We start from the raw sequence: 25,057 nt of genomic DNA on the forward strand, positions 1-25,057 counted from the left end.
GTTGGAATATCTGAAATATCTATCTAAATTATCTGTAATATCTATTTAAAATATCTGAAATATCTGAATAACTGTGATATCTATCTGTAATATCTGTTTGTAATTTCTGTAATATCTCTCTGAAATATCTGTATATATGTCTGTAATTTATGTTTGAGTGTTATGGTTTAGAAATCATGTTATTCTGAGAAATACTGTAAGTCTCATTCATTGCTATAATCTGTATAACTGAATATCTGTAATACTATAAAATCTACATACTATACTATAATAAACTCATGCCACACATTTGGGTAATCAAAATCTTATGCTCAATTTCTGTAATTTTGCTGTAAAAATAATATTCATGCTATTCTGGAAAAATAATCTGATTTGCATGCTTATGAATACTCATTCATAATTTTCTGTTATACATATAAAAATCTCTAGCATAGCATATTTCCCTTACCTAATCTCTAGAAAACCCCTACTGTGCTCTCGCTCTATACCTGCAGGGTTCCCTGTTCAACATCCTAAAAACATCATCCCCGATAACAAAATATCAGTATTTCATTGCATACTACATTTTCTATAACTATTGGAAAGGTAGAAACTAGATAAAATACCTTACCCTGAGATTGTGACGAACTTCAAACCATCTCCACCAATGATCAGTTCTGGCAGACTTGCAGATAACTTCACCAGGAGCATCGTGGTGGTCTCAGATCTTCAATCTGACGAGAAATGGAGCTGGGATCAAAGAGAGAAAAAGAGGAAGACATTTTAGAGAGAGAAAGAGAGTTTCTCGGGAGATTTCCTGCTGAAAAATCCGAGTTTCAACTATTTATAGGCTGGCTTCGTCGACGAGACACGTCATCTCATCGACGAGTCTTGTAGAAAGTTTGTTGACGAACTTGCACCTTCGTCGACGAGTTTCAGTTTGCCTTAAATCCTCTCTCGGTATCTTCTCATCAACGAGATGGGTTTTTGTCGACGAGATCCTGAAGAACCCTCATCGACGAAACCCCAGTGTTCGTTGACAAGGCCTGGAAGAATTTCTTGGGTTATTACATAATCAGTCTCCAACCCAACACTTTCTAAATAGCGTGGTTGCACTGTTGGCTATCACCAACCCGGTTCGCCCATCCTACACTTCGCAGCACTTCTCGGGTCGGCCTACAAGGGTTACACTGTCAGCTAACACCAACTTGGTCCACCCATCGTACTCTCCGCAACACTTCTCGGGTCGGCACACAAGGGTTACATTGTCTGATCTGGCAAGCTAGCTATGGTACTGTGCTCATAACATACCTAGTCCATAAGAGATTCTGATATCATGTAGTACATTTCATGTAATATATAACTGAAACATATTTCATTTCATATTTTTGCCTTAAATCTGTTATATCATAATTTCTTAATAAACCGTTATATATATAAATTTGTTCATGACATCTAGGCTGTCTGAATAATCACGGCATCTAAGCTGGCTAAATAATCACGGCATCTGCGCGGATTGAATAATTGCTGCATTTAGGACGGCTAAAATATCACAGTATTCGTGCCAGCTAAAATATCACGGCATCTGTGCCGACTGAATTATCACGGCATCTGCGCCGGCCAAATATTATAATATACTGAAAATATAATTTTTGTATTGTTTATAGTTTTTCTAAAAACTGTCGTCAAATCATATTTGTCTTGTGACTTAAAAAAATATTCTGACATACCATTATTTACAGTAAAAACTTATAATCATGCCGCACACAAGTGAGTACTACTCTGTAATAAATTATTTGACCTAAGAAAACATATTTTGCTGACAAAATATTATTAAATCTGTTTTCAAAGTTTCCTTAATTCAACACTAGTATTCCCAAAAACTATACTAAATCATATATATAAATTTTTGAATCAAGTACTATATATTCAATAATTAATTTTTTGAAAATACCAGACTTAATCTATCCCCTTACCTGACTTATATAGAAGTCTGTTGACAACCCTAAATCCATGCCCCACGACGTTCGATGCTCAAAACCCTAAAATTACATTTTTCCCAAATTAATTAACTCAACCCCCAAAATATTTCTCATTTTGCATTTCTTAGGTTCTGTAAACTCTAAATTAACAACTAAACCTTAAAATATCTCACTTACCTTGGTTTTGGAGTGGTGCCCCAGAACTCCAACTCAACGATCCGCTCTGGTCAACTTGCATAGAATCACCCCTAGATCATCGTGACAGCTTCAAATCATCAAAACAGGCTATAATCGGAGCGAAAATGAAGAGAGAAGGGGTTAGGGCTTTAGGGTTTAGAGAGAGAGAGAGAGATTTTATTTTGATTTTTAACAAATCAAGCTCACGGGACTTCCCTTTAAAATCAGCTCTGCTAAGAAAACCATCGAGGGTTTTCTACACCTCTCACAAAACCGTCAAGGGTTTGGGTTTTAACCAGCCCATTTTTACCGTTTCACCTGTAACCGGTTCGCGATAAATACAAAATCGTCGACGGTTTGGTCCTTACCAAACCATTTTCCACTTTTCTTATTTTTCTTATCATTTTTTTTTTTGAGTCTCTACACCAACCTTTGTTTTCTTGTTATTGGAGGTCTTTGGGACAAAATATTTTTCTCTAATTGTATATCAGATCATTATTTTTTAAGTGACACTCTGAGATAGCATTTGGGAGCATTGATTGTAGGTCTTAGATTTTGATTTGGGTGTATTTAAATAAATTTCAATACAATTTTATACCTCATCTTATTCAAATCTAAGACAACTTCAAATTCAAATTCTCTCCAAACACGGGGTAAGAGAACAAGTGATGATAAATAATCTTTGTTAATACATAAATAAAATTCTTATAAAGTTACAAGCCTCGTTGGTTTCATGAACATATTGAAAATTATGCTTTGATTTTTATTATGAAAATATTGTCAATCAGTGAAATTCTCCAGTATCTCGATGAGTGATTGTAGATATAGAATCTAAGCTAAAATGATTTAATCTCTTTCTCTCTCCCATTCCCTCTCTCTTTCTCATCTTTCTCTTATTTTATGTATTATTTGCCTAATAGACAATGTGAATTCACTTTTAAAATTATTATTAATTATAAACCAAATTCAACTTTTTTTTTTTGGTTTGGTACCAATATGATATTTATAATTTTTTACAAATAAAAAGCAAATAAATGATATCAGTTATAAAATTTGTAAGTAGGTTTTAGTGGTACCAAATTTCATAATTTACTAGAAGTTAAAAAAAAAGAAGAGAGGTTGTGGTTAGGAGCAAAAATTATTATTTATAGGGGAGAGTTTTTAAATATTCATACCCACTAAACGACGTCATTTTTAATTTCCCGGCAAATTGGCGGGAACTATTTACGTGTCGAACACACCTCCTCCTTCCCAATCTCTGCCCCGCCAATAATCGTTTCTTTAGTCGGACGCGCCTTTCTTTTTGTCCCCCCCTCTTTCTCGCCAGGCTAGGGTTTCTCGCTTTCATGTTTCAATCTCTCGACTCACTATCGTCTCTCTGTCCGAGCTTGCAATCCCAATTCACAGCCTGTGTCTAATTTCCTTCTTCATTTTTGAGATTTCTGCTTTGCAATTGGGGCTAGGGTATTATTCAGTAAAATGGGGAGCAAAGTTGCGGAAGGACTGTTGTCGACTGTTCGATCAATCGTTGGTCCAGATTACTCCGATATGGACATAATTCGTGCTCTTCACATGGCGAACAATGACGCCACCGCTGCGATCAACATAATTTTCGACACCCCACATTTTGGGACCAAAGGAACACAAGATATTCGGAAGAGCCCTGAAATTGTTCGTCGTGATTTGAGTTCCAAGAGTAGTGCTGTTTCGAGTCAAAAACTATCTGGTAGCGAGAGCAAGAATCGTTCTCTGGGTTCTGATTCGAACGGTAGTTCAGATTTTGGAATTTCAGCTGCTGATGCAGTTGATAGCGTAGAGGATTTGGGTCGGCACTCTGGTTTGACGGGAAGTGAGTGGTGGCTCGTGGGATGTAGTGAACTTGCTGGGTTGTCGACTTGTAAAGGGAGGAAAGTTAAGTCCGGTGACAAAGTGGTTTTCACATTTCCGCATAAGAATGTGGTTCATTCCCCCTCATCAGGCAAGGTTCTTGGTCGAGGGCGCCACCTGGCTGCCTGTTCGGAAATTGTGAGGTTCTCTACAGAAGATAGCGGAGAGGTATTTTGTGCAGTCTTTTTTGGTATTTTGAGAAGTATTGTCTGCCCTATGGTTATGAAAATGAGTCTATGTGGCTGTTATATTGTGGGTTTAATCTGTTATAATTATTTTTGATGAGGTTTGTGGCAGATTGGTCGCATACCCAATGAATGGGCTCGATGTCTTTTGCCACTAGTGAGGGATAAAAAAATTAGGACAGAGGGTTTTTGTAAATCTGCTCCTCAAGTGTTGTGCATTATGGACACCATTCTTTTGTCTGTCAGGTATGCTTATTCTATATACCTACAATATACTTTTTTTTTTTTTTTTTTTTCATTTTTTAATTCAAAATGCTAAGTTTGTTTTGTTCTGAATGTTTCTCTCAAATTGAGTTATTGACTCAGCATCTTATATCTAGTACAATGATGCAAAATGGGTGAGATGACAATCAAGTTATGTTGAGCAAACAAAAGCCTTCCTGTATATATGAACTAAGCAATGGTGAAAAATACAACAAAGGAACACCAAGCTAAATCATTTGAGGGGAATAGTTGCCAAGGAAGCATGGGAGCCAAAAAATTGAACACAAAGATAGAAAACTTGAAGAACCGATATGCCTGCAAAACACACTTTTACTAAAGGGAATGACACAGGGTATAGGTCTGAATACCGCTAGAATGAACTAGTACTTTATATTTTCTTGTTTTTGCCTACAATCTGAAATATTACATTGCATTGGAGGGAATACGAGCATTGCTTCTTTAAACTCTTTCAATAAAAAGCTTTTAGTGTAAAACAACAGAGATGATTCGATCGTGCAGACATCCTATGTTTTAATAAAGTCATGATGGAAATTGTAGTTGTAGTGTTTGTGAGCATTTGGTTTGAGCTGTAAACATTTAAACTCTGATTCACTGAACAAAGATCTAAAGAAGAAACCTACAAAGCAAATCCCTATAAAGCAAACCTTAGAGTCTTGTTTCTGCTTATAACCCAGTTCATAGAGCTGCATGGCGCTTTTGCATTGAACTATATTACTGGTTCATGACGTGCCATGCATGGGGCTGGACAAATAGTCATAGGGAGATTTCTTATTCTCCTTTTTGTATGTTCCCAATCTTTTAATGAAATTTCTTCTGTTGCTGTAAAAAAAAGGGCAGGGTCAATAGTACAAGCAATCAACTGAAGTCTTTTGCTAACTAATTGTGGTTTATGAATGACCCGTCATATAGCGTTCAAAGCTTTATAAAAGAAAAAAAGAAGAAGAAAAAAGTGATGTGAGCTTTCCTTAACAATTGTTTGTAGCTAATCTATAAATCTGATGAATCTTAATTTTGCTCTCTCAGTGTGTACATTAACAGTTCCATGTTCCGCAAGCATCATCAGACTTCATTTAAGGCAGCCAGTAATTCCACTGAGGAATCAGTAGTTCACCCCCTCCCAACTCTGTTCCGGTTGCTAGGGTTGGTCCCCTTTAAGAAGGTGATCATTTTCCTTTTGAGTTGTTAACCCTTTTTTAGAGTCAATCCCCCTCTTTTTTGTGTAACTAGTTTAGATGGGTTTTTTGGGAAAATATGTATTTGTTTTCAGTCAAATGTTGATTCTTTTGTTACAAAGGAAAATGTTATGCTGATTTCTTCATCTCATAAAGACGTTTCTAATTTGGCCATTCTTCCAATTGCTTGATTATGTTTAGGCAGAATTCACTCCTGGTGATTTTTATATAAGGAAGCGACCTTTAAGTTCAAAGGTACAGCCATCAAATAAGTTTGCATTCTCTAGTTATATTTAGAACGAATATTGTAATTTATGATTTTACATGTACAGGACAGTACTAGCATTCCTGCTTCATTGTTACATGTCAACAGAACTAAGAATCCACATGCAAAGGGAGATAAGGTTGAAAACGAGGAATCCATTACTGACACTGACCTTGAAAATATTGTTGGTGTTGGAGACAGCTCTGAGTTACAGGTATTATCATTTGGAGAATATATTTCTGTGTCTCATGTTGTTTGCATAAGTGTTAAGTTGTTGACATTGCTTTATGAAGTTTTGCATTTCAGGAGATGGACCCCCCCACTAGCCTTCAGTGTCAACTTCGCAAATACCAAAAGCAGGCTCTTTTTTGGATGTCTCAGTTAGAGAGGGGACTGTGCCTGGATGAGGCTGCAACTACTCTCCATCCATGCTGGGATGCATATAACCTTGCAGACACGTATGTGCAAGTCATCATATGTTATCTTTTTGGCTTTTTGAAAAGAATGTTTATGGGGTTGTTTATGTTTGTAGGAGGAATCTAGTTGTCTATTTGAATGCATTTTCAGGCGATGCTACAACAGAATTCCCAAGCACTCTTGAAATGGCCAGAGGAGGAGTATGTTCCTAGCACCAATAAACGTTTATATTTCCATTGATTTTATCTTCTAATTTATTGAGATTTTTTCGGGGTTGGTGATATGATACTATGATGTCATTTAATTGCCCCTAATTTACAAGTATTAATATGTTGCATGTGCATTCTATGCCTTCAAAATGTTCAAAACAGGAATTTGTTTCACTATGTTGTGAAACACATTCCCATACTTAACTATGTCTAAGGAATTTTTTTTTTTGTGGGAAGTTATTGCTACTAAACATGGCCTTCACCACAATGGTTATGCCTCGAGGGAGTTCACTGGCGTATGGTACAAGTGTCTGGAAATTCATTAGATGAGGGTGGGAGATATTCTTTTCTCAGATTCATTTCAGCATGGGAAGTGGGGTATATGTGTTTTTTTGGCATGACATTAGTGTGATAGCTCCTAGCTTAGCGCCTCATTCCTATATATTTATAGACTTGCCTGTTGGAAATATAATAGAAAGAAAAATATTTGCTAATAAATTTAATTTTAAATAAAAATACAAATACTTATAAGAAGTTGAGGTATGGAAGGACCATTGTTCTTAAAGCAGATTTCGCACCTATGGAGAACACTTCTCGGTGCATGTAGTCACTGTGCGCGCGACCTTCAGGATTACTCAGCTGGCTTGATTTTGTGTGCACTCACAAATACCAAAGTTATAGGAGATGTAGTGTAATTTAATTACCCAAAAAAAATATAAATCTCAAGAGAGAATTGAAGATATAGTTGTTTTGAAGAAGAAAAACGTATCTTGAAAATGAATTTGGATCACAATTTATATAGGTAAAATTAAATATAACATCCAACATCATAAATATGAACAGTTAAAGTAGTAGTTAATATTTTAAAAATATTAAAATTAATATATTAAATTTAATGTATACTTAATTAAAATAAAAAATGACAACTGTTATATAATATTTAACCAACATATATTTTTTAATTTGAAACATCCAACATAAATATCAATAATCCTCCACTTGGTTCAAATTAAAAAAATTGTAGAAAGATAAAAATTAGCGTTGGGTAATTACGAGATGTAATGCATTGGGTGACAATACCTTTTAGTTTGAATTGCACTTAGAGAGAATATGTTTTGAGTTACAAGAATTTGGTGAATATTAAATTCTTGAACCAAATTCTTTTAGCGTAACACTATAAACATATCACTCGCATTATATCTTTAGACACAAAACTCCTATGGGTTGGTACAAATAGGCCATGCACCATACTTGGATATTTATGAGTGCTCTAGAAAGTTTTAGCCCAGTAAACTTTCATAGGAAGCAACCCCACTTCCACACTCATATAGGTAATTTTATCAAGTTTGTAACTGTAACTAAACACACCACTTAACAAAGGATATAGATTTATTAAGAGATAAACTCAACTTCACAATCGTTATGGTTGCACCGTTCAAACCACCGTAGGGATGATAAAAAAAAATAATAGTGCTCACCAAACTACTCAATGGCTTGTTATTACCCATTGAACCTAATTCATGGATCTCCAATCACGTAGGTTGGGTTGCCATCAGTAGTAGTTTATGTTAAGGGCTTAAGACATATCCCCCTCGATTTTTATTTTCTATTAGCTCTTTAGTTAGTCCTTTAGTTAATGAAATCATTAATCAACAGCTGTTTCTCAATTCTCATATTTTGTTCATATTGATATTAGGTACTCCTACATTTTTGTGATCACACTAATAATAGCTCAATTTGACTATTCAATTAGTTCAGGTTAGTCCACAAATATACTAACCAAAGCCAATACTATGGCTATGTGTCTATTATCCACTTGGATAATGCACCACAAAAATAAATAATTTACACACCTATGTGTGTTTACATTTCAATTTCTCCATGCCATTTTTTATGGTTAAGTGACTTCATCACCTCACCATTGCTTCCATGTACTATGCCTCCTGTTAATTTGCCTCTGAAAGACATAAAAATCATTAATAACCATCATGGAGCATATATATATATATATATATATATATTTGCATGTTTATGCATCATCACACATTTTCATGAATTGAACTACAATACCAAAAACCACATTGAATACCCCCTACAACTAAAGATAATAAATTTGTGTTACTTATGAGAATTTGCCTCATTCTGGGAAACATAGGTAATATTCTATTTTATGTAATAAAATTGAAAGACAAAATATTATAATATTGACCACTACAAAATAGTAGAACATGATCCACTGAAAATGCTAATGCCATAATAAAAATTTTATATTTAGATATCACTAAATAAGTTGCTTTTCTATATCCCGTCCATGTACATTGCTGGAGTATTCATAATAAAATCCATTCAATAATAATCTCAACTCATTTATGCACACATGCTTCCACCACTTAAAACCAAGTCATAACAATAGTGGTGAACACTCAAATTCTTATATTACTGTAAACCCCACTATTTTCTGCCCTCTTGAAATGCATGCTTCACCCATTGAAGGATTACTATCTCTATGCTCCATAATAAATGGAGTTCTTTACATAACCAACAATTATTTGACACTCTTAAAGCAGTATTACCATTGAAAGTCTTCATAAATGAACTTGGATTTGGTTTACATATCATGCAAGTATTTTCAAATAAATCAACTCAAACGATATGTATGTAGGTATTAACAATTCATAAGAATTGGGTGAAAATGCAAATGAGATGGAGCAATAAAAAAAATTGAACATGTCAATGATGATTGGAGAAGTCAAATGCTCTTGCTTAACTGAATCACTTACACATCCCAAGCCTCAGTCAGTGCTTGTAGAGCAAAATGAAACTAGGCAACACAAACCAAATTAAAAGCATTTTTTTGACCAAATAAATAATAAATGCAATTTTATTAAAATTGCTTCACAGATAAATGATCTAAAATTTCTACAATATTTGTGACATCATTTGCAATTCATTTTGCCATCAACTCCAATGTTCTTGTTTGATTCTCCCAAAGTTGTGCTACACACAAATGGAAAAAGAAAGGAAAATATCATTTAAACTTCTAGCAAATATAAATAATATTAATTAACGGGTTGTAAAACATTTCAAACCAAAAATATAATCAAAACTACAAGAGGCTAATTTAAGTTAGATAATAGTGAAAGAGATGGTGATTATGGTATTACCCCAAGGAACAAACACATTACTTTATCAACACTTTACTTGATCCACACATTTCTTGCCAAATTGAGCAGATCATGACTGCACCAATCAACAAATTGCCTTGGTCGTCAATACGACATTTAGGGCCCGACCAAAGCACCAAAACTTAACCATAACAAATTAGGATAAGATGGTTAGATGTAAATTTCACGTGTGGAAGAAAAATTTGTTACTACGTGCCTTGTTCTCATTGTGCTAAAATGAATTCGACTTTAAGATTGTTAGAAATATAATAGAAGGAAAAATATTTACTAATAAAATTAATTTTAAATAAAAATACAAATACTTATTAGAAGCTGAGTCGTGGAAGGACCACTGTCCTTAAAGCTGATTTTGCGCCTATGGAGAACATTTTTCGGTGCATATAGTCAATGTGCGCACGACCTCCAGGATTACTTAATTGACTTGGTTTTGTGTGCACTCACAAACACCAAAGTTATAGGAGATGTAGTGTCATTTAATTACCCAAAATAATTTAAATCTCAAGAAAGAAAAGAAGATAGAGTTGTTTTGAAGAAGAAAAACGTAGCTTGAAATGAAGTTGGATCACAATTTATGTAGGTAAAATTAAATATAACTTCCAGCATCATAAATGCAAAACATTAAATTAATTGTTAATATCTTAAAAACATTAAAACTAATATATTAATTTTAATGTATACTTAATTAAAATAAAACAGATACTTTTTAATTTGAAACATCCAACATAAATATCAACATTGCTTGGCCTTCATTTGCCAACAATGGGAATGCTAAATCCATGGGATTGTTTGGAATGTTCCCCTGATCAGGAATGTTTTCTTTTGGGAGATTGATACCTTTATTAATTTTTACGGCAGCCTTTACAATGTTTAGCTCGAGTCCTTCACCCAATAAACCCCTGTGGTCCCTGACCAAGGGAGGAACTTTCACAGGCAAATCTTATTATAACCACCTTAGCTGCCTGGTGGAGTGCATGAATTCTTTTCCTTGGAACGAGTGGAAGCCCATTTGGAAAACAACATGCACTTCCAAGATTGCTTTTTTCACCCCGGAGGCTGCCCTAGTTAAGATCCTTACCCTTGACAACCTCCAAAGAAAGAGCTTCTCTATTGTGATGGCTGCTTCTTGTGCCTTGACGAAGTGGAATTTGTAGATCACAATCACATCCTCCACTACCCCTAGACTAGGAATCTCTGGAGCTTGGCTCTTTCCATGGTCAATTAGAATTGGGTCATTGCAGCTTCAGTTAAGGGTGAGATTTAGGCTTAGAAAGGGATCTGCTCCAACTAGTTCAAGAGGAGAGCTCATTCCCATATCCCGCCTAGTGGTGTCTCGAGTCAACTTGAGTTGACATAGTGAGATACTTGAACTCGACTTGACTAAAAAATGTTAAGCTCGAAGCTCCACTCAAACTTGATCAATCTCAAAATTGTTAAACTTGAGCTTGACTCGATTAAACTTGATTTGGTTATAAATTAATACTAAATACATGTATAAATATGTATAATGTATATAATATTAAGTATATGAATAAAATATATAATATGTGACATATATAATATAAAAAAATAATAAAATTAAAAAGCTCAATTAGGCTAAAACTTGAGTAGATCGAGTTGAGTTGAGTTGAGTTGGGGTATAGGTCAAGCTTGAGTAGCTCGTGAGTAGGCTTGACTCACCAACATCCTTCCACTTGCTATATTTTGGGCAGAAAGACAGGAACTGAAGGGCTTTTGATGGGATGGCCTCTTCAGTGCAGGCTGTCAAGGATAACTGGATTTCTATGATCTCTAGTTGGCACAGTGGGATGCCTGAGAGGGACGTCTTTATAATTCTTGATTACTTGTGTACTTCAGTGATTGGTGTATTGTTTTTCTTAGTTTTTTTTTTTGCACTAGACTGGCATCTTCTTGATGCCCATATTTTTTTTTTCCAATAAATTTTCTTTTCTGATAAAAAAAAAAAATCTCCCTTCCTATTTCTTCAAATTCCTGATTTAGAATGCTCGCTCTCTCTCTCTTTGACATGTAAACTCATAGGGGATTATTTATAATTTTTTCGTATTGATTGTCTTCTTAATTATTTAAAGAGAAGTAACATCTAAGCACAAAGTAAATAATATTAGTTCTAATTACATAAAATTTACACATAAATTTTGCATTGCTTGTGGCAACTACTAGTCGCCTTAATGTTGTTTTTGACTTAAGAATCCATTTGAAGATTCTGGCAGATGCTATGGGGCTTGGAAAGACCATTATGACAATAGCTCTCCTCCTTGCTCATTCAGAAAAAGGTGGATCATCTGGCAGTCAACTCATTACTCAGTCCTCTACTGAAAACAGTGAACTTTCTGGTTTTGATAAGTTGATCAAACAGAAGAAATCACTTGCTAGCGGAGGCAATCTGATTATTTGCCCTATGACACTTCTAAGCCAGTGGAAGGTATCTGTGTTGCAAATTTTTTACTGATAGTAGTCTTTTACCTACTTTTTGGAGTGGTTATTTAAGAAGTTGGCAGTTTTGTAGGTACTGCCAGAGTTTCTTTCACATATTTCTGCATTTTTGACATTTTCTTTCTAAACATTTGTGCAACTAATAGGCAGAGATAGAAACTCATGTGCAACCTGGGTCTCTGTCTCTTTACGTTCATTATGGACAAAGTAGACCAAAGGATTCCAAGATTCTAGCTCAGAATGATGTTGTCATCACTACATATGGAGTGTTAGCCTCGGAATTTTCAGCAGAGGTATTTTTATACCCTTTGTTTAATATTAAAGAAATATTCAGAGCACATACCCAAGGTCAAGAAATGCTGAGATCTTTCTCCATTCATTTGTTTACTATGTAGAATGCTGATGATAACGGGGGACTTTACTCGGTTCGATGGTTTAGAGTGGTGCTTGATGAAGCACACACGATAAAATCCTCTAAGAGCCAGGTTTCTATGGCTGCAGCTGCTCTAACTGCTGATTGCCGATGGTGTCTTACTGGTACCCCCATTCAGGTGAAATATTTTCTGGCGATCTGTTGAAACCAAATTTTGATTTAAAATTTTATATTATTTATTTTGGACGATGTTACATTTTTGGATAAAATAGTTTGTGGACATGCTGATCGAGTTTATTAACTTGCTGCATTGCTATTTATTTTTAGTCTTTTTAAAATTTGCTGAAATTTATTTTAGGTGTTTAGATTTTTAGTTTTGCCTGCAAATAGTTTGTAGAAAATTGGATCATTCTTATTAACTCATGCATTGCTTTTTTTTTTTCCTATTAAAAATTTTCGCTGAAATTTATTTTCTATGCATTTGGATTTTTAGCCTTGTCTGCAAAAATAGCTTGTGGAAAAATCTGATCCTCTTTATTAACTCACTGCAACTTTTTTTCTCCGTTTTGGTTTTTAATGTGTTGCTGAAATTTCAGTTCTCAGTGGCTGGATTTTTAGCCTTTATTGCATTATCTTATAGAGGGAACTGTTTACAGGGAAAGTGGAAAGCCCTGCACATATGATAAAGCCATGTTCTATTTTATGTTTTGGATTGGGCCTTTGGTGCTAGCTGCTTGTTTTTTTGCTTAAATTTTGTTTTCAGTGCTTGGAACAACCAATAAGATTGCTCCTCATGTTTAACTCCAAACATTTTTCCCCTCAAACATGTATATTATTAGTGCGCATTATGGAGACTGCTCATTCTACCAAGTTTTGGAGTTTTGTTGGGACTTGGGGCCTGGGGCACTAAACTTGATTTCTGATTTATTATTTATTGTAGTTACAGATACATTTTGATGCTAGCAACTGAAGCTTTGCACACAGACCTTGGCTAGCTATACCCAGTATAACTGTGTTTATAATCTAAAGCTCAGTTTTGTGCAGTCTGATGTCAATATTGTTGTGGTCCTATGTGCATATGCATATGGCTTAAACCAAAAGCATTCTTTATGCAAAATTGGGTTTTCTTGATGCATTAATTGAGCCTTTCATAAACTCTTATGTCAAATTGAAGTAATTCCTATAGCAGGTGATTGTCTTGAAAATGTTTACTACTTATATCTGAAGGCTGTCTAGTTTGTTCATGCATCCTGACATTTAATTTTACTGTCAAACAGAACAATTTGGAGGACATTTACAGTCTTCTTCGGTTTTTGAGAGTGGAACCTTGGGGAAATTGGGCATGGTACGATTTATTGCTTCTATGTATATGCCGTGCACATGACTTATGATTGTTGAAGTTCTTGAATGAATTGCTATTTGTTTCATGCACAAGGACATGTGCATTGTGCAAACAAGCACAACACTTGCACACACATGCATCCTTCTATTCCTGGAAATTAATGAGAATTCTGGAAACTTGGTGACATTTAATAATGACTTCATTGAATCTATAAGAAACCCTATTAATATGTTCAAAAAAATTCTATTTTCTATCTTTTTTGTTTTTTGCTTTTTTATTTTTGTTTTTAATTCTTGAATGAACTGATATAGCACGGCTATTACATGGGTAATTTGTACTAATCTAGGTGGAATAAATTAATCCAAAAGCCATTTGAGGAGGGTGATGAGAGAGGATTAAAGTTAGTCCAATCCATTTTAAAGCCAATTATGTTAAGAAGAACAAAATCCAGCACAGACCGTGAGGGCAGGTGAGTGAACCAGCTGATATAATTTCCTCATAGCTTTTTATTTATTTATTTTTGGGAGGGATGTGTGTCTGTGGTTGGGTTAATTCTGCTTCTTCTGGTCTGTTGCAGGCCAATTCTAGTGCTTCCTCCAGCGGACGTCAAGGTAGTTTATTGTGAACAGACAGAAGCTGAAAAAGATTTCTACGAGGCTTTGTTTAAAAAATCCAAGGTATTTTTGTCTTAAATTATTTTTATTAAATTTATTTATTTTACTGTTGCATCCTTTATATAATATGCTGATTGGAATCTCTTCAGGTGAAGTTTGATAAATTTGTTGAGCAAGGACGGGTTCTTCATAATTATGCTTCTATTTTGGAGTTACTTTTACGCCTTCGCCAATGTTGTGATCATCCATTTCTCGTGATGAGGTTTGGATATTAGTTTGGTTTGTTTAGTTATTAAATATCTGCAATGGTGCTATGGTGATGATGGTAATGGCATTCCAGTTTGGTGAAACAGTGATGGTGTTATTTGGTATTCTGAATGTTTCAAACAGTGTTTTGTTTGATTGATAAGTCAGGTGTAATGAGGGTGGATATTGTATTGAAATGAATTTATGCTTGAAGAGATAAAATAGCTAACCGTTGACATAACAGAGTGTTATTTGTGGTGAAGCTTCTAAAAATACCAACAAAAAAAATGTGTCATGCTCCTGATGTGTTAATAATGCTAAAATACTAAGATATATGTCCTAAACTGTCCAAAATTCACAAAAATTCGATTCACTACATTATTTAATTTCTTAGAGTGAAGATTTTATCTTTTGTTTTGTTTACTTCTTTTCAAGTAATTTTTCATTTGACTAGTCTCCCTTATACACTGTTTTGAAGAAATTTACGATGAGTATGGTTGGTGATTGTTTGCTTTGATGAATCCAGTCGGGGTGATACACAAGAATTCTCTGATCTGAATAAACTAGCTAAACGTTTCCTCAAAGGCAGCAGCCAGGATGCTATAGAATGGGAAGCCAAAGACGTACCTTCGCGAGCCTATATCCAAGAGGTCGTAGAAGAGCTGCGTAAGGGTGATCAGGGAGAGTGTCCAATATGTCTTGAAGCTTTTGAAGATGCAGTTTTGACACCTTGTGCTCACCGACTATGCCGAGAGTGTCTGTTGGCTAGTTGGCGAAATTCAATGTCTGGTTTTTGCCCTGTTTGTAGGTATTATTGAGAATTTTTTTTCCCCTTTCCTCTCTGGATTCAATTTTTGTTTTTTGACACCAAGCAAGATTGGAGTTCTTAAATGTCCTTCAAACTATTTTTAATGTGCAATATGTTATTTCCTTTTTTAACAGGAAAACTATCAGTAAGCAGGAACTTATAACGGCCCCAACTGACAGTCGATTCCGGATTGATATTGAGAAAAATTGGGTGGAATCCTCCAAAGTCGCTGTCCTTTTGTCTGAACTTGAAAATCTTCGCTCATCGGGCTCAAAAAGCATTGTGTTCAGCCAGTGGACTGCATTTCTGGACCTTCTGCAGATTCCTTTTTCTCGGTATCATTTGTTGTTGCATAAAGAATCTGAACATTTTACTTCATTTACTTTGTAGGAAAGCATAAACCATAATCTATATCCTAATGAAGCCATAGTGGCAATTCAACATCCCCTCCCCATCCTCCCCTCTTGGGGGTATGGGGGAAGAACCCAAATATTTTTTCCTTTCCTCTCTGCACAATTTTTTTTTTTTTCATTTCTATTTGCACACTTGCGTTGGCAACATATATTGGATGGTTTAAATTTTATGCTAGTTAATTTTGACATTGAGGAAAAATTAAGCATAGATGTATTAACATGTTTATTTTCGTTTCTTTCTTGAGCAACTTTATTTTTTCTCATGAAAATTTATAATGTGATTGGATTTGTTAGATGCCACTTTACCTAAAAGCTTAAGCTGTTAGGTTGTGGGCCGACAATGTGTATCAAGCTTTAACACTCCCCTGCACGTGCAACCCAATAGCACGTAGAGAGAGTAACACACGATAATAACACTCATTACAGGGAGTACAATAATATAATAAAAATACCACACAATAAACACAGGCAACAAGACTAACCCAGGACCTTTTGGCAACCAGCTGCGATACGAATACCACCTTACCTAAAAACTTAAGCTGTTAGTCTGTGGGTCAACAATGTATATTAAGCTTTAACAGGATTTAATCACGTTCAACGCCATCTTGAGATTTCCTTACTTGTAAATTTTTGATACATGGAGTTGAATATGTAATGCTTTTGATTCTAGTTCCTAACAAATGAGTAATGCTTTTGTTCCCCATCCCTTTCCAGGAATAACATTCCATTTGTTCGCTTAGATGGGACCCTGAATCAGCAGCAACGAGAAAATGTAATAAAGCTGTTTTCAGAAGAAAGCAATATCATGGTTTGTTGTATGAACTCAATTTTTATAGGAAAGGTCCAAAAAGACTCCATCAAGCAGTTTGGTTTAATGGTTTTAGTTGGTATTATGTAGGTGTTGCTCATGTCACTGAAGGCTGGAGGAGTTGGAATAAACTTAACAGCAGCATCCAATGCCTTTGTCTTGGTATGACTTTTGTGTCATGATATTCTGTCTAGTTTTCATATTTTATTTAATCACTGGCATCTGTACTCTGCAGTGGATTTTTGTGCTAGCCTTTTTAGACAAGTGTTGGTTTATGTTAGCAGAAAATCTACACCTTAATGCAGGTTTTGGTCTGATAATTTGTTTGGAGGAACTGTCTTAAATTTTTTTTTCTTTTTTTTTAAAATTTTAGAAACTGGGATGGTTCAGTTAATGTGCATTATTATTATATTGAAATGTTAAAGATTTTGATCACATAATTACAGTTTATTGAATACATCAGAATCATTTGCATGTAGACAGTTATCACTTCCTAATATGTTTGTGTGGTAATGCGTCTGTAAGAATTACACTGATCTTTTTTCTGTTTTAATAAGTTTTTTTATCAGCTACATTGATGCTGTATAATTGTGTATTAATCTTTAAAAAAACTAAATTGTCATTTTGATTTGTATTTAATTATTCAGAAAATTTGCAATAAAGAGTTAATATTTTATTTATATTTTATGTTCTATTAGCTTGTTAATTGCATAGATAGTTCAAAAATTATGTCTCAGACTACCAGTTTGTTCATTATGTACCAATTATCTGATTGCGATTAGGTTTGACTTTCCACATGCTTACTGCTGACAATCCACACTGGTGCAAGCTAGTGTATTTTTGTCATTGCTTTACAATGATTGCATTGATGTCATTTTAATTAAGATATGTGTTTGCATCGTTGCGTTCATCTCTTCTGGTTGGTATGATATAGTTTACAGCACTTTATAAGTACTTGTACAAAAAAAAAAGTGGTGCTTGATTTGCTCGAAAATGAGTGCTTATTGGAAAAAGTACTTCTTTAGAACTAATTTTTAAAGAACTTTATTAGTGGATTCTAAGAAGATATGTGGGATTGCTTTTGGCCACTTATAAGTGGCTTTTGTTCACAGGTGGTGGCAGACTTGAAAATTTTAAGAATTTCTTGACATGATGGTTTTTTCCTCTCGTCTCTCTATTTGTGTCTCTGAACCACTCTTATCTCTTTCCCTCTCTTGCGCTCTTTGTTTCTCAATGTATGATGGCACGATGCCACTCACTGCGCATCGTCTTTGCGCTGCTTTCTCCTCTATTGTCACCTCTGCCCAATGTGAAATATGAAATACAGATCTAAAATTGAACCACCACTTTGAATCTCAGTTAACTGTGGCTTCCTCATTATGTCGCCTTCACGTCCAACATTGCCACCCTCCTTCCCTGAAATATGAAATTGTTATTATTTTTTAATAATTCATAATATTTTCTAATTAATAATAATGTAGTAATTGTTAAAAAATAATAATGATAAATTATATTAATGAAAATGTTAATTTAATTAGTTATATTATTAACATAAATATTAAATAAAGAATTGTATATTATTTATAATTTATTATAATATATAAATTATATTGAGAACTTATAATAATATTGTTTATATGATAATAATATGACGGGATTCTATTAATTAAATTGTTAATTATAAAATATGAATAAAATTATAAATTTATTTTATAATCATTAATGTAATATAATTTAATATTATTGTTAACATAATTTAGCAAAATCATATATTGTTTGGTTATATATTATTAAAAGAAAGGCAATTCAGTGCACAAAGCTCTTGGTCCGGGGAAGGGGCGGACTGCAATGGGTCTATAGTATACAGCCTTACCTTGCATTTTTGCAGGAGGCTGTTTCCACGCCTCGAACCCGTGACCTCTAGGTCACATGGCGACAACCATGTAATATAATATATGTTATATATTATGATATATTAATTGTATGTTAGTATAATAATATTATTATGATAGATTCATACAACACTTATAATAAAAATTAATATCCAAGCACTAGTTATTATAAGCAAGACTTATTTTTAGACAATCAAACATCAGTTATGACTTTGAGTAGCTTTGTAGTTCAGCACTTGTTTTCAACATTTATTAAATTCAGTACTTTTTCAAAAAAAGCACTTCTCCATTACTGTTTCTTGTTTTTCTGATCTTCAGTGTGATTGATGATGGCTTTGTTAACTTAGACTCTTGTACATACTGGTTTTTTTTTTTTTTTTCTCTTTTTTGTGTTGTTTTGTTTCAAGGCTTGTACATTCTAGCTTCTCTTAATAGAATTTATTTTTCTATAAAAAGTACTAAAATAATAATAAGTATAGTTTATGATGATAATTTTCTTTATTTCAATTTGCACTTCAAACAAATATTCTCTTGCAGTCTCCTGGTCCTCATAATTCAAAAGTTACAAAGAAACTCAAGTATGTCCCTGATGCTGGTTGTCACACCTCCCCCCCCCCCCAAGCAGTGGGCACGTGCGGTGGAATTTTTATCCTTCTCTCTCCATAAAATGATGCAAGCCTTTTAAGATCCTTTTAACTTGTATGATCAAATAGTTTGGAATTTGTCCCATTTCTATGAATTGAGATTGGTTGAAGACGTCTTATAGATTGCATTAAAGTTTGAGCTTTCTTCTGTTTGCACGGTTTCATGTAAAAAAATAATGGAAAAAAACTAGGCACAAGGCTTTTGCGCCATTAGGGGTCTATAGACAAGTACAAAGATCCGGCAAGTTCGCAATTGCACTACAGGACAGGATGTATGTAATATTCCCTCCATGCTTGGAGAGACTGTTGCCATGATTTTAACCTTTGCCCTATAGATGCACCATGGGGCAAGTTGTACAACAATTCGGGTTTGGATGTAATACCGTTCAATCTTCATTTAGTCAAAGCACACCATCATATGGGTTCATATGTTGCTTTTTTGCTATATCATGATGTTGCTGGTCTAATCCTGTTGCAGGATTTGGGGGGAGAAGGGGAAGCACTGGGTTCAGTGGCTGATTGGTCTTATTTTAATTGCTTTTAGTATGATGAGGATTGGTATAGTTTGTGATCTATGTGAAGGAGTGGTTGGAAATATGTACGTGTAAAGATGTGGATTGAATGTAATATCATATTAGTGTTTATGCTGTATCCTTCCTTAATCCTAGGCCATTTTTTATTAGGTTTAGCTTTTCTATATCTAATTTACTTTTCTTGCATGCTAAATTCCATCATTGAAAGAATTTTTGGAGTATTTAACATGATGGTCAATGTAACGGTATTCATCATGCAGTGGATTGTTGTAGTGGATGGAGTATCACTATGTTGCAGGTTCTTTCTAGCCAATTGTGATGACCGAAAAGGAGATAACTTGTCTTCTCTGTATTTTTTGTTCCTTTCAGAGAATTTATTGAAAGTTTAAAATATTTGTTTCAGCAATGTCAGACATTTGGAATTTCTGTAGATTGTTTACATATTGCCACAGTATAAATGACTAATTTTTTCAAAAATTACAAGACTGCTGTGTGTCCGGTAGAGTGCAATTTCTGATACGAGTGCTCTAAGAACTGTATTTTCATAGTAGCTCTTTGATGTTGTTTTTCCTGAATTTGGTTTAATTGTCAGGTTGATATTTTTTTGATATATATACGTGTATATCTATACACATTATAGAATGGGATTGTATAGTTATCCTAGGTGAAAGCTTAACCATACAACATAGAGTCTTAGTGTTGGATATATTTGTTAAAAAATGGAAGAGAAAGGATAAAATAAAAAAAATGGAAGAGAAAGGATAAAATAAACTAGTGTAAAAGAACTATGTGGTGGAACCTAAAGGGAGAAAATATAATAAAATTTAAAGAAAAAATGAATAAAGATGGTGATTGGACTATAGAGGATGGGATAAATACAAATATTCTTTGGAGTAGGATAGTTAGCTCATTTAAAAAGATAGCAAAATAGATTTTAGGTGAATCAAGGGGAAGATTCTTGAATGGCAAAGAAAGTGGGTGGTGGGATAAAGATGTTCAAAAAGCCGTAGAGACAAAGAATTTGGTATAAAATGCAAAAATATAGAAACATGGATAACTTTGAAAGTATAAAGAGACGAGAAAAGATGCAAAAAGGATTGTTAGTGAAGTTAAATATAGACCATTTAATAATTTTTACGATATATTAGATATAAAATAAGGGGAAAGAGATATATTTAAACTTGCTAGAGCTAGAGAAAAAAAAAAAAAAGGAATGACTTAGGTAGCGTAAAATATATAAAAAGTGAGAATAATATTGTCTTGGTTGAGGAAGAAAACATAAAAGAAAGATGGCGAAGTTACTTTACTAAGCTGTTTAATGAAAACCAAATAGAAGACTTAAACTTAGAATTGACAAATGAAGAAAGGACTAAACATATGAGATTGATTCGCAAAATTAGAGTTAACGAAGTTAAGTTTGCACTAAAAAAATGAAAAATGGAAATAGGACGAGATAACATCTCAATTGAAGTTTGGAAATGCCGAGGTGATAACGGAAATAATTTATTTAACATAATTATAAAAATTAATTCTAGATAAATGGAGGAAAAATACTTTAATACGTATATAAAAAAATAAAGGAGATATTCAAAATTATAATAACTATCGTGAAATTAAACTTATGAATCATATGATGAAACTGTGGAAAGGGTAGTTGAACAAAGATTAAGGCTAGAAATGAAGGTCTCACAAAATCAATTTGGTTTTATGTCTAAAAGATCTACTACAGAAGTTATATATCTTCTAAGAAGATTAATGAAAAAGTTTAGGGAAAAGAAAAGGGATTTGCATATGGTATTTATTAACTTAGAGAAAGCATATTATAGGGTATCTAGAGAAGTTCTATGATGGATTTTAGGAACAAAGGGTGTATGTAGTAGGTATACTGATGTCATTAAGGATATGTACAATGAAGTAATGACTAGTGTAAGAACTATAGATGGAGATACTAGAGAATTTCCAATCATAATAGGTGTATATCAAGGATCTGCTTTGAGCTCTTTTCTTTTTGCTTTAATAATGAATCAATTGACTAAGAATATCCAAAATGAGGTTCCATGGTGTATGTTATTTGCAGATAATATTGTATTGATTGATGAAACTAGGGGCGGAGTAGAGGCTAAGTTAGAATTATGAAGAGAAGTCATGAAATCTAAAGGCTTTAGGATTAGTAGAAATAAGATAGAATATATGAAATGTAATTTTAGTAATAGTAGGAGAAATATTGGAGATAAAGTTAAACTTGATGATGAAGAAATAAATAGCACTTGTAGAATTTGATACCTTGGATCTATTATGTAAGTTGAAGGAAAAATTGAAGAGGGTGTAATGCATAAAGTTAAAGTAGGTTGGGTAAAATGGAGACGTGCTTCAAATATGCTTTGTGATTGTAAGAATACCCTTAAAATTAATAGGGAAGTTTTATAGGGCGACTATAAGACCAGATATGTTATATGGATTAGAATGTTGGGTGATGAAGAAACAGAATATCAAGAAAGTAAAAGTTGCCGAGATGAGAATGTTTAGATGGATGAGTGGTATAACATTGAGAGATAAATTAAGAAATGAATATATTTGCAGTAAGTTAGGTGTAGCTCCTATAGAAGATAAGGGAGAGACGATTCATATGGTTTGGGAACTTGCAGTGTAGGCAACATAATGAGAGTGACTTAGTTATTGTGAGCAGCAGTAGAAGGGGAAGGGGTAGGGGTAGAGGTAAACCTAAAATAACTTGAAATGAGATAGTGACTAAGGAAGAATTTAATAGCTTTGAATTTGTCTAAAGAAATGGTCCATGATTACATAAATTGACAGAAAATGATTCATGTAACCGACCCCACCTAGTGGGACTTAAGGTTTGATTTTTTTATTTGTTGTATTATAAAATGGGTACATATTCTCACTTCTTGCAATGAGTTGTAATAATTGTGGGGTTGTGGCTACAGCAGTAACTTTTTCAGTCGGTCAATTGTGTTCTCTCTCTCTCTCTCTCTCTCTCTCTCTCACACACACACACACACACACACACACACACACACACACACCTGTATATGAGTTGTAATAATCGTGGGATTGTGGCAAAAGCAATAAGTTTTTCATTTGGTCAGTTGTGTTTTATGCTCTCTCTCTCACCTGTATGTGCCCATGCAATGCATCCACACAAGTTTTGATGAGTTCTTGGTTAAGCATTTAATTTACTGTTTTGTGCTTGTAAGTCAATATTGCTCAACTTATATGCAGGACCCATGGTGGAACCCAGCTGTTGAGGAACAAGCTGTCATGCGCATTCATCGCATTGGACAAACTAAAAGAGTAATGATTAAACGGTTCATTGTGAAGGTACTCATTTATTTTCATGATTTGGGAGCATGCAATTGGGTTGTATTCTTGGGGGTGCTAAGCCTGCTGGCAGCAGAGAGTTGGAGGCAGACCTAGTAACCAAGCTGTGTCAGAGCTACATTTAATGTTAATCAAATGAATCATTTTTTCTAAAATGGTGTTGTTGGGTCCTTTCTTTTTGCTTTAAAATTTCATAGTCAAATCTAGGCGAAGTCACAATCACTTTTAACTCTAGACTTGGATTCATGGTGGGCAGCCAATCCTCAAATTGGCCTCTTCGTTGGGCTGACATAGGTGTGAGCATTCATCTAAAGGATCTTGTTATGGCAGGGAACGGTTGAGGAAAGAATGGAGGCAGTGCAAGCCCGTAAACAGCGGATGATCTCTGGTGCCTTAACTGATCAAGAAGTCCGAAGTGCACGCATTGAGGAATTGAAGATGCTTTTCACGTAAACTTGTATCCTCGACTTGGGAGAGTTTCAGCTTTTTTCTTTTAGAGCCAAGGTGATGGGAATCCTCTACAAACTGAGATGCTTGTCATGTGACACTGGGCTTTGAAGCAAGTGCTCTTGAGGTTATCCCTCATGATGACAGCTTTTAAGCTGTGTTTGGGAGCTCCAAATTTGGGTCTTGAATTTGGATTTGTATGATAAACTTGATTCTACCACTGTTCAAATCCAAGGTTCAAACTTGCACCTCCAAAATACCAGGTTACCTCTGAAAAGGCAGTTGGAGATTGAGGCTATGCTCATGATACGAAACAGGGAAAATTGTGGCGTGGACCTGACGTTGGTAATTTTATGCATGCCATTGTCAGGTGGAGGAATTTTTGTTTGTTTGGTTCCCAATTTTAAGGCAGGTTTATTCACCTGATAGACCCGTAATGTTTATAGTGCAGATGATTTTTAATTTATTTTTGGGGAGCAGAGAATTACATTAGATAACAATGTAATGTCAACTCAGAATTATTGTACTGAAACTGTGATAGTTGGAGATGGTATGGTGAATAGGATGGATGGCAGAGATGTGTTGTGGATTTGAATGTTTGTTTGATCGGAATGGTTTGCAAATGCATATTAGGTGGCAAGAAAATGATGTTTTGAATTCTCAGAACACTCAACACAGTTCGAACGCAGCAAACATTTGTAGATCCATTTGTTTTAGCTAAGTTACTTTTTATTTATTTATTTATTTATGTTTTTGCGAAATTAATTTTGAGACTATTTTACTACGCTGATCAAATAGGCTGTGGATTAATTACTACACTGGTCAAATAGGCTGTTGATTAATTAATTATAAATGTGTAATAAGAATATTTTTTTAATTTATTCATCTATTGTCTGTAAATTTGGTTTTCAACATGTTTTATGAAAATAATTAGGTGCAGAATGAAAACAGGAACTAGGTTAATTAATAGTTGAGAATTTGTAAATATAATTATTTTTTTGGGTAAAAAGTAGGAGGGTAAATTGCTGTGTCCTCGAAATATAAATCTTGTATGTTAGTAGCCGAACATTATTCTGTTGCACCGTGGAGTCTTAAACTTATGATTTTGTTTTTCAATCAGTCTCCCCATCAGATTTAGGTATGGAATTGGATGCAAATTGCATTGCTAGCTTGTCGAGGGTACCTTAGGTGAGAAGCTGTTTGCCCAAATTGATTGAGGCCTTTCATTTCCTTCTGCTCGTATGCAAAAGCTTCAAGCATGTGAAATGACATCAAGCCATGTTGTGATTCCAATTTGTTAGTATTAAGAAATTGATGCCCTAAGAATTTCATGGGTTGAGACAAATTCAGGAAGAAGATTTCTTAATTGCAGTAACTTCGAGGTAAGAACTCGTGCTTTCGTAT

General features: G+C 34.3%; 1 protein-coding gene across 1 annotated transcript; it reads left to right on the forward strand.

Annotated features, from left to right (window-relative positions):
- The first annotated feature begins 3,409 nt into the window (after positions 1–3,409).
- On the forward strand, positions 3,410–24,244 carry LOC131149707 (DNA repair protein RAD5A). Its single transcript, XM_058100401.1, has 20 exons — positions 3,410–4,193; positions 4,323–4,456; positions 5,519–5,654; positions 5,869–5,922; positions 6,000–6,146; positions 6,239–6,390; positions 6,465–6,549; positions 11,962–12,183; positions 12,341–12,487; positions 12,590–12,745; positions 13,845–13,912; positions 14,256–14,378; positions 14,487–14,586; positions 14,673–14,785; positions 15,296–15,577; positions 15,712–15,912; positions 16,705–16,798; positions 16,889–16,960; positions 23,108–23,206; positions 23,537–24,244. Exons 1-20 carry the CDS (start codon positions 3,618–3,620, stop codon positions 23,657–23,659), a joined length of 3,084 nt encoding a protein of 1,027 aa, XP_057956384.1. The 5' UTR covers positions 3,410–3,617; the 3' UTR covers positions 23,660–24,244.
- The last annotated feature ends 813 nt before the right edge of the window (positions 24,245–25,057 follow it).

This window comes from Malania oleifera, chromosome 2 (assembly GCF_029873635.1).
Source record: "Malania oleifera isolate guangnan ecotype guangnan chromosome 2, ASM2987363v1, whole genome shotgun sequence".
In the NCBI taxonomy this organism is placed as follows: Eukaryota; Viridiplantae; Streptophyta; class Magnoliopsida; order Santalales; family Ximeniaceae; genus Malania; species Malania oleifera.

Excerpts from the sequence above, each read along its gene's own strand:
- LOC131149707 (XM_058100401.1), top strand. The coding sequence starts at position 3,618 with ATGGGGAGCAAAGTTGCGGAAGGACTGTTGTCGACTGTTCGATCAATC. Across the intron at positions 15,913-16,704 it reads CTGCAGATTCCTTTTTCTCG|GAATAACATTCCATTTGTTC; the intron begins GTATCATTTGTT and ends ATCCCTTTCCAG. Across the intron at positions 16,961-23,107 it reads CATCCAATGCCTTTGTCTTG|GACCCATGGTGGAACCCAGC; the intron begins GTATGACTTTTG and ends ACTTATATGCAG.